This window comes from Vigna umbellata, chromosome 7 (genome assembly GCF_029865625.1).
Source record: "Vigna umbellata cultivar VRB3 chromosome 7, Vumbellata_1.0, whole genome shotgun sequence".
In the NCBI taxonomy this organism is placed as follows: Eukaryota; Viridiplantae; Streptophyta; class Magnoliopsida; order Fabales; family Fabaceae; genus Vigna; species Vigna umbellata.
In genome coordinates this window covers 39950508-39965589 of record NC_142171.1, presented here as the reverse complement: position 1 = coordinate 39965589, position 15082 = coordinate 39950508, and the positions used below count along the sequence as shown (strand labels likewise).

The 15082-nt window shown below is 37.3% G+C and overlaps 1 protein-coding gene across 2 annotated transcripts; it reads right to left on the bottom strand.

The window, feature by feature from the left end:
• Positions 1-1542: 1542 nt before the first annotated feature.
• Positions 1543-12759, bottom strand: LOC124820634 (CST complex subunit CTC1-like). 2 transcript variants are annotated; one of them, XM_088094525.1, is made up of 16 exons: positions 11468-12759; positions 10983-11101; positions 10555-10629; positions 10381-10459; positions 10220-10282; positions 10058-10135; positions 9677-9874; positions 9366-9470; positions 8755-9033; positions 4812-5297; positions 4068-4706; positions 3887-3978; positions 3402-3603; positions 3202-3316; positions 2533-2798; positions 1543-2201 (listed from the first exon to the last, which is right to left on the bottom strand). In XM_088094525.1, the coding sequence occupies exons 1-16, from the start codon at positions 12488-12490 to the stop codon at positions 2028-2030; spliced, it is 3993 nt and encodes a 1330-aa protein (XP_087950651.1). In that variant the 5' UTR covers positions 12491-12759; the 3' UTR covers positions 1543-2027. The 2 variants fall into 2 exon arrangements, with proteins under 2 accessions (XP_087950651.1, XP_087950652.1); XM_088094526.1 differs by lacking the exon at positions 4812-5297 and having other exon boundaries at positions 1787-2201; positions 11468-12749.
• Positions 12760-15082: the final 2323 nt, after the last annotated feature.

Genomic DNA, 15082 nt, shown 5'->3' with positions numbered 1-15082 from the left:
AGTTTTTAATGATTATTTATGGTCATATTAATGACAATGTGGCTGGATATTGATCACACGTTTGTTAAAATACTAAAAAGCGAAGAAATAATGCACGAGAGGGGTAAAATTTGTTTTTCTAATAATGTTAATCATAGTATTTTTTGATATCATAATCATTTATACTAATAACTAATTATAATTATTAAATTCTTCAAAATAATTTATTTCAATGTGGCCAATAAAAGTTTTTCTAAGAGTTCGTTTGATCTTTGATCGTCGTCGACTTTTTAAATTTGAGTTTTTATAAAAGCTTATGTGGTAGTCGTGATCGGTCCATTTCAAATATACAGACCCATCTCTTTCATGTCCTGGCCCGTCCGTCTCGACTTTTTTAAATTTTTTCTGGAGGTTCATAAGACAAAGATGGAAACACCACAATATAGGTATAAATGTTTAAGGCAACCTAAGAAACCCTAAAAGAAATATTTGCCACAAAGATGTTAATCTTTGATAAGAATCAGAGTTGTAAACCAAGAACCAAAAGAATCCTCTCTCAACGTTGCAAATGCATAATTATGACTTCCAAAATGTCTACATATGTATTTGGTGTCCCTATATATAGGTATAAATGTTTAAGGCACCTAAGAAACCCTAAAAGAAATATTTGCTGCAAAAATGTTAATCTTTGATAAGAAAAATACAATTTATTTTATTTCCTATACTAATTATTATTCAGGAGATAGTCCTCTATCCTACCTTTGGCTCGGGTCAGCCCATCCCTACCTTTGGCTCAGGCAGACCCGTTTCGACCTTCAACTTATGTTACTTTGTCTGGACCTTAAGTCTTAATCTTCGAACATTCATTTTGGGCAAACCAGTCTCCACCGTCAAACTTAACCTGCCTTAATCTTCGACCCAACCCATTTTGTCTTAATTTTTGGTCTAGATCTATCTGACTATTCTCCATACACGCTGTCTCTTCTCGATCTTTGACTTGGTGTGATGCATCTCTGTTATTAACTTGTCTAAATATTTTTTTCTAACTAAGTTATCTCAATTTTTGTCCCCGATATTCTATCTTAACCTTTAGTTTATCAGTCAACTTAATTTTTTCTCAAACTTAAAGTATTATAATTTAAAAATCAATCAAAGTCTTTTAGTATAATCATACCTCTCTTTAGCCTAAAACATTCATTTCAAATTACTTTTAATAATATAAAAATATTTATTATGATTTTAATTATTGTGATCTATAACTAAAACATAATTCTCATAAAATATTATTATTATTATTTTCCATATGAAATAAAATTAATATTTTAAAGAAACAAAATTTTATTCTCTTTAAATTTCACCGACAAATCATTCTTATATTTTATAATATATATATATATTACAAGATAAATTTAAACAAATTTATATAATATAAAAATAAAAATAAGTTGTAAATCTTATCTTAAAATATAAAGGTAATGACAGGTTATGGGAGGTTATATGTATATTATTTATCTTTCTTTTTATTACATAATTTGAAATACTATTCAAATACTTTTCTCCTTTTATATAGATGAAACTAAACTCTAACAAGTTTTTCAAAAAATGTTTGGTATATCTTTTTTTTTTTTACATAAAAGAGAAGCCCAGAAGAGGTCGACCGAACACGATCTAATTACAAGACCTATTGCAGCATGCTACTTCTGCTAATTTTTACATAGAAATACATGTCTGACCATAGGCATTAATTTTTCAGAAGTTCCTGAATTTATAATTTTTTACATAGAAATACATGTCTAATTTGTTTCCTTGCATTCTATAATTAGGACAAACTAAAATTTATATATATATTTATCTTTCTTTTTATTACATAATTTGAAATACTATTCAAATACTTTTCTCCTTTTATATAGGTGAAACTAAACTCTAACAAGTTTTTCAAAAAATGTTTGGTATATCTTTTTTTTTTACATAAAAGAGAAGCCCAGAAAAGGTCGACCGAACACGATCTAATTACAAGACCTATTTCAGCATGCTACTTCTGCTAATTTTTACATATTTTTCAGAAGTTCCTGAATCATATGTCTTGCTTCAGCCCGAGTGCGTGGGTAAGAGACTTCTTCAGCCCACATATTCCGCATGTTATGCACATTCAGCATTTCTGTGAGGTATTCCTCTCCCAACTGTCTTGTTTCCTCTGCATCCATCCCACCAGCAACAACATTCTGCTCATGTCAGGTTAAAAGCCTTAATTAGTAAACTCCGTAAGAGCCAAAGAAACTGAAATGATATGAGGCCGGATGCAAAATATATCAACTTATAAACAAGGGGAGCAAGCTGTGAGCAACAAATCACAGAATGTCACAATTATTACGTCACCAAACTTAATATTACTCATTAACAAATGAAGGTTTTCTTCTACTTTTGCCTCTGAAGAATGTAGTTTTTTTGATAAAATCGACACAATATACCAGTCTTAATATTACTCTACTCTCCAAGATCTTCATGATAAACTAATCATGTCTGACTACTTCCAATCAATATATGATAACTCACCCATATTCCTCCGATGCATGCATTGCATAAAATGAACTTGAGGATGTTTTCGTCGGAACTGCAAAGAGCATTCCCAGAAGCAACTGTAAAAATATGATCTTGGCAAGGAGAATCAACAGATAATCCATGGCTTTTCACTGTAATTTTTTTGTGCTTTTTCAAAATTCTCCCTAGATGATGGGATGTGGTTAGTTCTTCACGTAGTCTCAACAAAGTTGCTGCCCTTTCAGCACTAGCCCAGCAACAACATGATGATGATCCATCTTCTGGAAGAATAAAATACCATAAAAAAAATGGTCACGGGAAAGTTTTTTTCCTACAAATTTTGCTACAGCCCAAGATATAAATACAACTTATATAAGAATGTTGCCAAGTAAATACTAATAGATATGGGCATAACGCAATAATCAAACAAGGAGTCCATGTCAGAAATGATCGAGGAACACAAACTAAATAGAAGTTAGGAAACAGAAACTCACCCAAGCCATAAAAAGTAGACAAATTATGTGGAATTATTATATAAAATATTTAAAAGATGTTTATAATGTATAAAACACCAAGTAAAACAACTGTCAGTTAAACCATATTCGACCAACAATACATGCACATGCAAGAAAAAGAAAGTGATTATAGATGACTTTTCTTGAGTAGCATTTACACATAACTTACCCAACAAAAAACAAGCAAGTGGAATGTCCAAAAGAGTCCCTTGAGCATTAACTTTTGTTTCTGCAATAAAATTTGTGGTCTTTCTCTCTATAACTAAAACAAGGACTGCAACCACCTGTTCGCAAATGACAGCATAAAAAACAATGTTTTATGAGAATGAGAGCACAAATATTTGATGGATAAATGTAAAATCAATTTACCCTGCATCGAAGCACTATTTTCTTGTGGGTCAAGCCCTGAGGCAATTCAGAGATCAAACAAGAGATATACTCTCGAGATGCATCATCGGCATCTTTAGTAGAGCTTAAAACAGAGGGCCTGTCACCGCATTGTTTGTCACATACTTTTATGGATTTTATTACAATAAATGACACAGGCAGCAACATAAATTTATTTTGTGCCCTGCAGAGCAGAAGACAAGGAATCAATCATGTTGAAAATTAAAGTCATTTCACATAATAAATGGGAGGATATTCCTTCATATAAGTGCATATGGAAAAATGGAAGAGTAAAATTATGTATACAGAACAGATTGGCATACAAGAACACATGCAACACACTCGTCAATGGATTTTTTTTTACAGAGCAGTTCACCACTGTCAATATTACTATTATTTCTTTAAAAGTGCAGTGAAACAAAAACTGGTTTCCAATTATTTCTTGTCGCGGATAATCAAATGCATACCTTGCATAGAGAATTCGATGAAATACTGCAGTTACACCAGGTCCAAATCCAGTAGGGAAAGTATGTTTATTTACAGAACCACAAATATTCACCTAATAAGAAATAAACTAACAAGATTATGTTGCAAAATAAGCAAAGAAAATATGAAGATAAATATAGAATAAGATGGGATTCCAGTTACAATATGGTGATGCACTAAAACGTGAATGCAGAAATTGCTTCTAGTCCCAACGAGACCTGTCAACTGAAGAGAATCAACGTTTGCACCACTTGAGCATGAACTGAAGAAACCAGAGCCAGTTTTATGAATTTCAATCACATTCCCCTCAAGAGACATCAAATTGCCCTCAGGGAACAGGCTGTTTGATCTCTGAGTTCCAAAACAAGATTTAGGTCTATCCTCTGAAGTCCCAGTACCTAAAGAAAGGTTAGCACTGTCTTCTGATATTACAGACTGCAAGCTTCGACTATCTTCCAATTCCATAACATTATCCTCAAAGACATCTGCAAGACTGATGGGGAGATATAGGCAAACATCTGAACTGACACTGGAAGGTTCACTATTGGACCTCCGCAGAAGTTTTTGATGATTAGATGAAACTCCATCAGCCGAAGGAGATAAAGAATCTTTTGCAGATGTATATTCTGATAGATGATCAGAAAGGTTCTCATCATAAATAAATGAAAGGCTCCAAATACGTTTTCCGGAATCAATAAGTAATTTAACACTGTCACTCCTACCAAAGTCAACATCTTTTGTACTTCCAGAGATATCCCTTCTCTTATTATCTATGATGTAATAATCACCAATCTGCAACAACTGAAATGCAGTAGATAGTAAATTAATACTTGGGTTTGCACTACTATATAAAATCAATTAATACCTACTATCCTTGGTAGGCAGGCCAAGGACAATAAGATATACCTGGTACTTTAAAAATCTATCTGATGAGAACTCTAGCAAAATTTTCCTTGAAGAAGGTTTTGAATTTAAGCTTGCATCTTTCATAGGTAACGCAGAACGCAAGATAGCTGGGCAAACCTCATTCTCACTTTGGAGGCTTTTAAAAGTAACCAGACAAGATAAATCATGAGAAGATCTCATGTTGACACATTTTCTGTTCTCTTCTGGTTTCCTGGAAGAATTAGAACAAGCACTCAGCTCATATATGGAAGTGTGAAATTCTTCCTTTGATGAACTTACTGATTCCTTAACAAGTTTCTGCCTCTTATTGGAAAATTTATATTCATTATTACCACTCAGACAAGATTTTGAAAGTTCCTTTGTCTTGTCCCAAGAAGCGTTGCATGGACGAGCAATTCCACTCTTCCCATCAAACAATAAAATAAATGGAAAAAGCATGGCTTCAACAAAAGTACTTGACTTGATACATCCTGCTTTATTAGAGTACTGCAATAATTGAAATGGGGCCTTAGCAGAGTAGAATTGTTGAAAAAGAATATGGATATTTTACATCCATGGAACACTTTAGGATGCATAATGCTCCACATGTAAGATTAATAACAAAAAAGCACCTCCTTCATCACATCAAAATACTTCAGCAAGTCTTTTACATGGATCTGCAAGCAACTAAACAGCATTGTACTCATATAACATTGATTTTCAGAGTACATTATTGCATTAAGGTATTCTGTATATTGTAAAAATTCACTCTTAAGCACGCGTAATAGCTTAACCTCTTAATCCTTGATAATTGACATGACACCAAAACTGATAGGATCTAATATGAGAGGTTATAATACGTAATAGATGCAGGGGAGAGAAAACAGTTTAGGAATTAATTGCGTTGGGTAGTTAGAAGTGGGTTGCCGCTATAAGAAGGCAAGGGGGGTCTAGTAGAGAGGACACCTTTGAGTATTCTTTTGTATAGACAGGTCTTGGACCTTGTGAGGGGGATTAGGCCTCCATTAGGGCTAAGAGAGGGATTAGGCCTCCATTAGCGCTATCTGTGTACTTTCTTTCAGTATCAATACATAAACCATTCTTTTTTACAGTGTTAATTCTCGATTGTGAGTGTGTGAGTGATTGTTTTAGTTAGGTTTCAAACTAAGGAACCTAACAATTGGTCCGACCCGCCGGATACGCTTGGGAGGGACCTACCGTATCCAATTAAAGGCAGAGCAAGACGGTGGGCAAGCTACCGCTTTGGAGAATAGAATCAAAGGGAGGATAAGCGTGAAGGAAGGAAAAGACAATACCTAGGAGAGGAGGACTAGCGAAAGGAGCATGGCAGAATGGAAAAGAAATATGCAAGAAATACGGCAAATGCTGGGTGGACGAAACAGGAACCAGGATGGACACGCAGATGGGAGCCAAGCGTCCGTCAACGAGCGTCGAAGGGCGAGGCGGGAAGACGAAGGAGGAAAGAATGGCGAACATACCGAGGGGCAAAACAACTGGCAAAAACGGGTGGGCTACCCGTCTTCGAGGGGATCGAATCCGTTAAACTGGATCAATAGCGTAGAGAAATTTTTCGAGTTACAAGGGGCATTGGATGACGAGAAGGTGTGATTAGCGTACATCAGCATGGAGGGAAGCGCGGGGTACTGGTTCTGATTTTGGAGGGAGAAGGCCAAGAACCGTTCTTGAGCAGGATTGAAGCATGCGTTGGTGGTAAGGTTTGAAACCATTGTTGAGCGGTTGATGGCATTGAGACAGACGGGGACGGTGGACGAGTATGTACAAGACTTCAAGATATTGGCGGGTTGAGCGAAGACGGTGCCGGATGAGTAGTTGTTAGGATATTTTCTTGCGAGATTGCAAGAGGACATCCGGAATCAAGTCTGACAGCATGACCCGCAAGAATGGATGGTGGTGATGCGGATCGCAAGGGATGTTGAGGAGTTCCAGGGAGTCGCCGAACAGTTCGAGGCCATTGAAGACCAGTCGTCTTGGGGACGAAGGAGCGAAGAGGTGACACTGTCCGAGGCCAATCGCTATGACCCAGGCCGATCGAGAGTTGTCGAGCGATCTGAGGCCAATCGCTATAACTCAGGCCGATCGGGAGTCGCCGAACGGTTCGAGGCCAATCACCCAGGAAGATCGGGAGTCGCCGAGCGATCAGAGGCCAATCACCCAGGCAAATCGGGAGTCGCCGAGCGATCCGATGCCAATCACCCAGGTAGATCATGAGCCGCCGAGAGTGTGGGGTCAGTACTGAACACCTGAAATCTGCCGGATCCAAACAGGAGAGGATGGCCAGATCCGAACAGGAGAGGACTGCCAGATTCGCACGGAAGAGGACTGTTGGACCCGAACGGGAGAGAACCGCCGAATCCGAACGTGAGAGGACGGCCGGAACCGAATGGTCTTACAGTTACAGTCAAAGGCCGAACGGTCTTACAGTCAAAACGGTCTCCCAGTCATTGGCCGAACGGTCTTAGAATTAGAATGAAGGGTGGGGAGGGAAAGGTGGATGGAAGAATCAATGCCCGGGAAAGAAGGATGGATTCTGTGAAGAGGTGGACCAGCGAACAAAAAAAGGGCCTTGTCGTTCTTGATACACCTGCAGAGGGGAGAGAGCCATTTGAAGCATTGAAAGACATCGAAGACCATTTCCTCAGGGCTTATGATTCTGGAAAAGAGGTGATCAAAATGCTGGAAGCTAATAAAATCCAAGAAGAATGGAAGTCATTGGAGGAGGAATTGCCACCACCCAAACCTCGAGACCTGAATTGGAGGGCAGTTGCCAGAGGGTTCCCTTTATATGATTACACGATGATGAAGAGGAGCTAGGAGATCAAATTTCACGATTCCAAACCTGAGGACAAGGTTGTTTAGCAGCGGGATGTAATGATAGGATCTAATATGAGAGGTTATAATAGGTAATAGATGTAGGGGAGAGAAAACAGTTTAGGAATTAATTGCGTTAGGTAGTTAAAAGTGGGTTGCTGCTATAAGAAGGCAAGGGGGGTCTGGTAGAGAGGACAACTTTGAGTATTCTTTTGTATAGACAGGTCTTGGACCTTGTGAGGGGGATTAGGCCTCCATTAGCGCTATCTGTGTACTTTCTTTCGATATCAATACATAAACCATTCTTTTTTACAGTGTTAATTCTCGATTGTGAGTGTGTGAGTGATTGTTTTAGGTAGGTTTCAAACTTAGGAACCTAACAAAAACAGAGGTCAGGACTTCAAATCTGGCAGTTTCTATTTCCTATGTGCTAGTTAAATTATAAACTAAGCATAGGGTTTGAGCCAGCATGTCTTTATGACTATGTTTGATGCTTCAAGTCAAAACTAATTTTTTTTTCACTCGCGGGATCAAGCTAGAGACAAAAAGACATCTCCAGCACCCACCTAGTAACTAGGGTTAGGAATTTGTAGTCTTTGACGGATTTAGGATTCTAACTCCCTATGAAAAATCAGAATTAAGAAAAACTCACGTCTATGCTGTTTAGCACTAATGGGTAAATTTGACATTTACTGGATCAAGGAAACTATAATATAGGAAATTTCTTCATTCCACTCACAATTCATAAATCTTAAGTTTTCTACAGATTGTGTCCTTAATAAGATTTTAAAGAATCTCAACTGACCATAGGGCATTTAATTACGTAATATGGATTTTGAAATTATCATAACCAAGAAAGATTAGTTATATACAAAAAAACTTAAAACATAATAGGCCACCAGTCTGTTAATAATATTAAACTTGCAGAGAAACTAAACTTCCAGAAATAAAATCTGAAAGGGAACACATTAGTCTAAGCTGGTACTTCACAATCTTCTCATCTTTAACTCTACACTTCCTTTTTTTACCAAGTAACTGTTCTAATGAAGATTTGATAGCAGTTCATATTGAAATTAATGACTATAATTTCTGACTAAATCTAACAAAAACAAACCTTTTCTTGAAGAGGAAATTTGTGAGATACTCTAAGCATATGGTAGGATCCAGGCTCTAGTGTCTCACTTTCATTCTTACTATTTATGCATGAGTAAAGGGGAATGTTTCTGCATTTAACATTCTTCCAATGACAGCAAACAAAAAATGGAGTGCTTAATTCTCTTTTTGCTTTGGAGCAATTAAAGATTGTTCTACATGATAATGACTCACTCCCAAGCCTTTCAATCTGATCCACAGGTTCGTCTATTTTGTCCATAAAAACCTCATAGTCCGTCACCTGTAAATCCAAAATGACTGTTTAGTTTAAACACATAATTCTGAGGACAGCCTAATTACCTGTGATCAAGTTAGGAACTTTTAAACACTATTTTCAAACTGTCAAGAAAAATAATTAATAAAATCATCTCAACCTCACAAAATCAACTTGTAAAAGAAATTCGATACTTGTAAGTATCGACTAAACTATGAAATCAGTTGAACCCATAAATTTACAAGGGTTAGAAATGTTAAGTCTGCAAAAGGCAGTGTTTAATTTTAGTCCTTCAAAAATATATAGTCTCATTTTAGTCCCTATTTAAGAAAATATGGACTACATATGGGACAACAAACCTCATATATTTCGTTGGGGTTCCAAGTTAAGGGAAGGTCTGGTATAACAATATCAACACCACCAGTTGCATCAACCAGATGCAGTCTTCTAGTCGATGGATCAACCTGAATAGGCAAAGCAAAAAGCCAAAAGCATGATAACCAAATTATTAGTAATCAACATTCTCCAAGAATCATTTAAATTTTTGCCGTGTCTCCTTTAAAAATCAAAGAAAATCATGTCACGTTAAAAAGAATAAAAAGAAGAACAACCATTGACAATTGTGGTTTATTCACAAGCATGGAAATGAAAGATAAATTGAACCACTAACCTTAAGGTACCCAAGCAAAACAACACCTACATCTTCACTTTGAATGATCCTCCTAAGTGATCTACCATTATATCTTGCTTCACGTGATAAAATACTGAACTGGTTGCCAATAGGCAATAATTTACAGTGATTTTCCGACTTCATAATTCTTAGCAAGGTGTGTATACAGTGACAAATGAAGATAGAGATCGGTATTACCTGTAATAAAACAGATGAAGTAATTATCCTTCAGTGGTTAATAACAAATTCTTTCTATGAAAACATAACAGTAAAATTCTTTTTTCGGATGAAGTAAAGCCTATATGCTATATATAGACCATGTTAGATCCAAACATTACAAAGTATCAGAAGAAAAATTAAATATAAACACAAATAACATACCAATTTCAGAAAACTGCAATTCAGTACTCTACCACAACCATTCAAGTCATGTGTGCACAGCCACACAGGAGCACCTTGCTACCAAAGGAAAACAGTATTACCAAATTAAGGCAGAAAGTTGGTATCAACGAAATATTCCCAGCTGTCAATTTGTTGACGAACCTGAGTTTGAAATATTGACCAAGGGAAAAGTGAACTAGCATACATCTGAACTAGCCCTTCTTTCTGTTAAAACCTTGCATAATTAAACTCATTAGAAATGGAATAGATCAAAGAGCTTCAGCCAAAGTAAGAACACCTTAAAATCAAAGGAAGAAGATTACATGTTTTGATCCCAAAATCTCCTTGTCAGATAAGATACCATCAAACTTTTTCCGGAAGCTTGAGACAAGAAGTAATACCCTGCCACGAAAAAGGAATGACATATATTCCAGCAATCTTTAAAACTCTTAAGTTCCAAATCAATTGCAGTAAAAGTAAATCAAATTATTTAATACCAGAGTCTTGCAGAAAATGGTAACGACTGAATGAACTTCCCTAGCATACCGGCAGAAGGAAAAACTACATTACACCTGCAATACTAAACTGAATCATGACTTTTCTGCAAAGAATATGATTATGCAAATAGACTTATCAAATAGGTCAGAAACATTTAAGGAACAACTTGTGGATAATTGTTAAAGAAATCAATTGCTTTTCTTGGCTGCTTTCTTGAGAGAGCTTTTGAAAAATATGCAGCTAATATTGTATCATGCAAAACGTACAACAATTCAGAACATGACCATGCATATTTCAGTATTTCAGTCACATGCAGTTGCTTGCATTAGCCCAAGCTCAACTTCTTCAGACTGTCGTACTTTAAGCATTTATGCAATGTCAATTTGAACAGAACACAAGCAAGCACAGTTATAGTAGCAATACATACACAGTTTGGCACGGGGAGAAGGATTGCACAATAATGCTGGTCTTGATGCAGGCCCCAAGAATAATTATTTTTGTCCACGAAAAGTGCGGATTCACAATATGCACATTTCTTACAGATAACTGCAAACGGTTATGATTTTTGGTGTCAAAACTTAAAACTCAAAATGGGTCACAGATTATATAGGTCACGAGTTCAATTTGTAAGCACCCCAATGTAAAACATTTTTACACGGACATTTAAGATTAATTCACCCTGTTGCCACATCATACTAATGAATGAGATGTGATAAATGAGCACATCCTATTGGATGTCTGGGGAAAAAATGTGTTCTTCAACATGGTGCTACATTTACAACCCAATAGATACCTCAGGAGGTGAAATTTATCCTGACAGTGAGAAAAAGATCTGTGTTCTTCAATATGGTGCTACATTCACAATCCAAAAGATATCTCAGGTCAAGAAAACAGAAAATTTGCTTCACTTACAATGGAGCCAACTCTCAGACCATGCATCGAGGTATGCAGTTGATCAGTTAAAAGAAGCCACACATCATGGTCCAACTCCAGAACCATCCCTTGCATGTACGCACCTTTAACTACACCAATATAAGAACCACATTCACCCTTTCCCTTGATCTCACTCTTCAGGCTTGGCATGCATTTCTCCGAACAAGACCCAACATGCAGAACCGACTCATCTTTAGTCACATACATCTCTCGAGACTCCTCCTTCGTCAGGTAAACTAGCTTCTTCTTCAAACCAGACACCACAACCCGTTCGTCAATTAGCTTGGTGATTGCAGGGTGCCAAGAGGAAGCACTGCCACAAAAATACACAATCTCCATTTTGGTAAAAGAGTGTCCCTTCCTACTCTCATTCAATTTTCCAATCAAAACCTCCTTGGAACAACAAAGCCTACACTCACAACACACCAATTGCACTGAAAACCCTGGCAGGTTCACCTTAGAGCCTGAATTCAAGCCAGAGGTACTAGCCGCCATGGTGCACTGCACGACAAAGAGGGGACCAACGGACTCCACCACACCGTGGAGGCTTCTCATTCTGGCACCGGATTGTCGGACACAATTCGGCGCCAGCGGAAGCGAATCCACAGCGTTGGACCCTTGGTTGGTGCCGGAGAAGCGCCAATTGATAATCTCTAATAGGCCGTGGGCGACATCGCAGCCGTGGTGCTTGAAGGGAATGAAATTCCAGGCGGTGACGCGTATTTCCCTGTTCAGAGCGGCGGGGCGGAAACGGAGGAGGTCGCAGCAGAGGGTAGCGGAGGCGTCGGAGAAGCGGAGGCAGGAGCAGGGAGGGGAGAGGGCGGGGAGGGTTAGGGTTCCGACGAGGACGGTTGAGCGGGGAAGAGGTGTAAGGACACAGCAGGTGGTGGAGCGATGCGGCGGGGGCGTGGAAGAGAAGACGGAATGGGCAGTGGCAGTGAGAGGGCGAGGAGACTGAAGGAGTTCCGCTAGAGTCGTCACCGTAGCGTTTGCGTCGTCCATTGTGGGGAAAGATAGATAGATGGAAGAATGAAACCGGTGGCGCGCCTAGTGTTGGTGGCTTTCAACACCGGCGGGAACCATGTTTTCGAATTGGAGGAAACTTAGAAGTCTTATATGTAAGAAGCGTTTTTGGGAGGGAAATGTTGTAGAGTGATGATACAAGAACTGTTTCTTTTTTTTTTTTCTTTTTCAAAACAACCACGTCACACATGACTTTCGTAGAATATTTTATTATTTTTTATGTTAAAATGAAGATTAGTGATAGACCCTTTCTTATTTTGTCAAACACTTAGCATCTGTACTAATATCAAAAGTAACATTATATTTTATGATTGTTTTATGTCCTTAATTTTTACATTGTGCAATGATCTAATAAGATAGTTGGTCTACATATAAGTACATATTTAGGTATTACTGTGTTCCAATAGAGTTACATCCTCTTCTCTTTCAATTAATTGAGTATTTTATCATTGCCGCTCTTACTTACAAACAACAAAGTTGTTTGTGAAAATAATAAGTTAGTTCTAAAAGGGATTGATTCAATAGAATTTAAAATGTTTTTAAAAATCTTTTCAAAAGACAAATGATATAGTAATATTGTCTTCTAGTTTAGAAAACAAAAAATATTCTTAAGGATTAAGTAAACATGTGATAGCAAAAGTAATAAATAAAGGTTTAATCATTTCGGAGTCCTTATTTTTTAGGAGAATCTCAATTTCGTCCTGTTTTTTTTTTTCGATTTCTCAATTGGGTCCTAATTTTGTGAAAATTGCAACAATTGGGTCCCTCCCGTTAAATTGGGCCCAACGGCGTTAGTATGTGGTTGACGTGGCACGCTGAACTCAGTTTCTTAATTGATGTGGCACGCTAGACTGAGTTTTTTAATTCACTTGGTTGAATGATGTGCATTTGGGTAGTTTTAAAATTAAAAACTTGGTAAAATGTGGGAGAAAAGTTGAAGGGAGAGAACTTTCTATAAATCCATGCTTGAATCCTTAATAAAAGGGTATATTTTCATTCAGCTTGTTGTTCTTCTTCGAAGGTGGATAACTTTGTTGTGCTTAAAGATGGCCCATCCATGTTCGTCTTCATCATGCAGTGGGTGGGGGAAGCAAGATGGTAATGTGGTCTGTGGTGGTGGTCGAGGAGGATCTAGCAGTGGTGGTCCGTTTTACTATTGTGGGATGAAATGTTTTGTCAGAACTGTGAGAACAGCTAAGAGTAGAGGCAAGCAATTTTGGGGCTGCCCTAATTGGTGTTTTCTTCCCACAGAATGGTGGTGAAGATGGTGGTTGCAATTACTTTAGATGGTGTGCTGATGATGGGGTTGTGGAAAAGGAAACGAGTGTAAAGTGTGAAGGCAAGAGTAAGCATTTCTTCAACAGAGAAGCAATGGAAGGTGGATGGAAGATTATAAGTGATTTGGACTTGTCAGTGAAGAAATTGGAAAATAGGCTTAACGTGTTCTTAGGGATTGTTTGTGTTCTTTGTCTGGTGAACATTATTGTAGTTACATTAGTGTTCTTTCGTTCATAGGAGTGTTTTCATTGTAATTATGATGGAATGTACTTAGGATGCAATGAACCAAAGTTAGTTTGACTTGAAAAGTTTGTATTGTTTGTAACTTTTGGTAAGGAAGTAATTCAAAGTATTGTTTGTAAGTTTTGGCCAAAATATTATTCGTAAAGAACTGTGAACTGATAAGCACAAGCATATGACGTGATTTCATAGTGAACTGATAAGCACAAGCATGGTTGGGCAAATATATCATTAAAAGTACATGTATAAATTACATAAACTTGATAAAGCATTAAACAATAATGTAAATATTAGCCTTCAAAACACTGGTTGGGCAAATATATCAAACACACCAAAATAACCATTAAACCAGAATTTTCCATGTGTTTTCAAAAGCAAAATAACACTAATTGGATGACAAAAGCATAATCTTCCATGTTTTTCCTACATGGAAGATTATTGTTTGTAAGTTTTGGTAAGGAAGTAATTCAAAGTATTGTTTGTAAGTTTTGGCCAAAATATTATTCGTAAAGAACTGTGAACTGATAAGCACAAGCATATGACGTGATTTCACAGTGAACTGATAAGCACAAGCAGGGTTGGGCAAATATATCATTAAAAGTACATGTACAAATCTTGCCAGGGAATTTCTTCCTGAAGTTGGCATGCAAATGCCTCACACAAAACCTTTGCTCAACTCCAGGAAGCAATTCTTGTATTGCTGGAAGTAGACCCTGCAATACAAATATATAAGTAATCAATAAAGGCAACCAATACTTCAGGCCCTAAAGTTAAAATGTACAAGAACAAATTAATGACGATTATTACCTTTTGCTGGTCTGATATAAAGGTAAATGAAGAACATATTTCAGCCCCTCCAAGGTCATCTACCAATAGTTCCAAGAACCACCTTCACGAATCCTTGTTCTCAACTTCAACAACACAGTACGCAATAGGCAACACCTGCTCATTTCCATCTCGGCCCACAGTTGTTAACAACTCAACACAATACTTACCTTTCAAAAATGCTTCATCTAAACCAATAATTGGCCTGCATGATAGAAAATTGTCTTT

What these genes read in the sequence shown, in the direction of transcription:
- LOC124820634 (XM_088094525.1), bottom strand. Translation starts at nt 12,490, where the DNA reads ATGGACGACGCAAACGCTACGGTGACGACTCTAGCGGAACTCCTTCAG. An exon ending in TTTTAGTGCATCACCATATT is followed by an intron (nt 3,979 to 4,067) that starts GTAACTGGAATC and finishes ATTTCTTATTAG; the next exon opens with GTGAATATTTGTGGTTCTGT. An exon ending in AAATAGTGCTTCGATGCAGG is followed by an intron (nt 3,317 to 3,401) that starts GTAAATTGATTT and finishes ATTTGCGAACAG; the next exon opens with GTGGTTGCAGTCCTTGTTTT.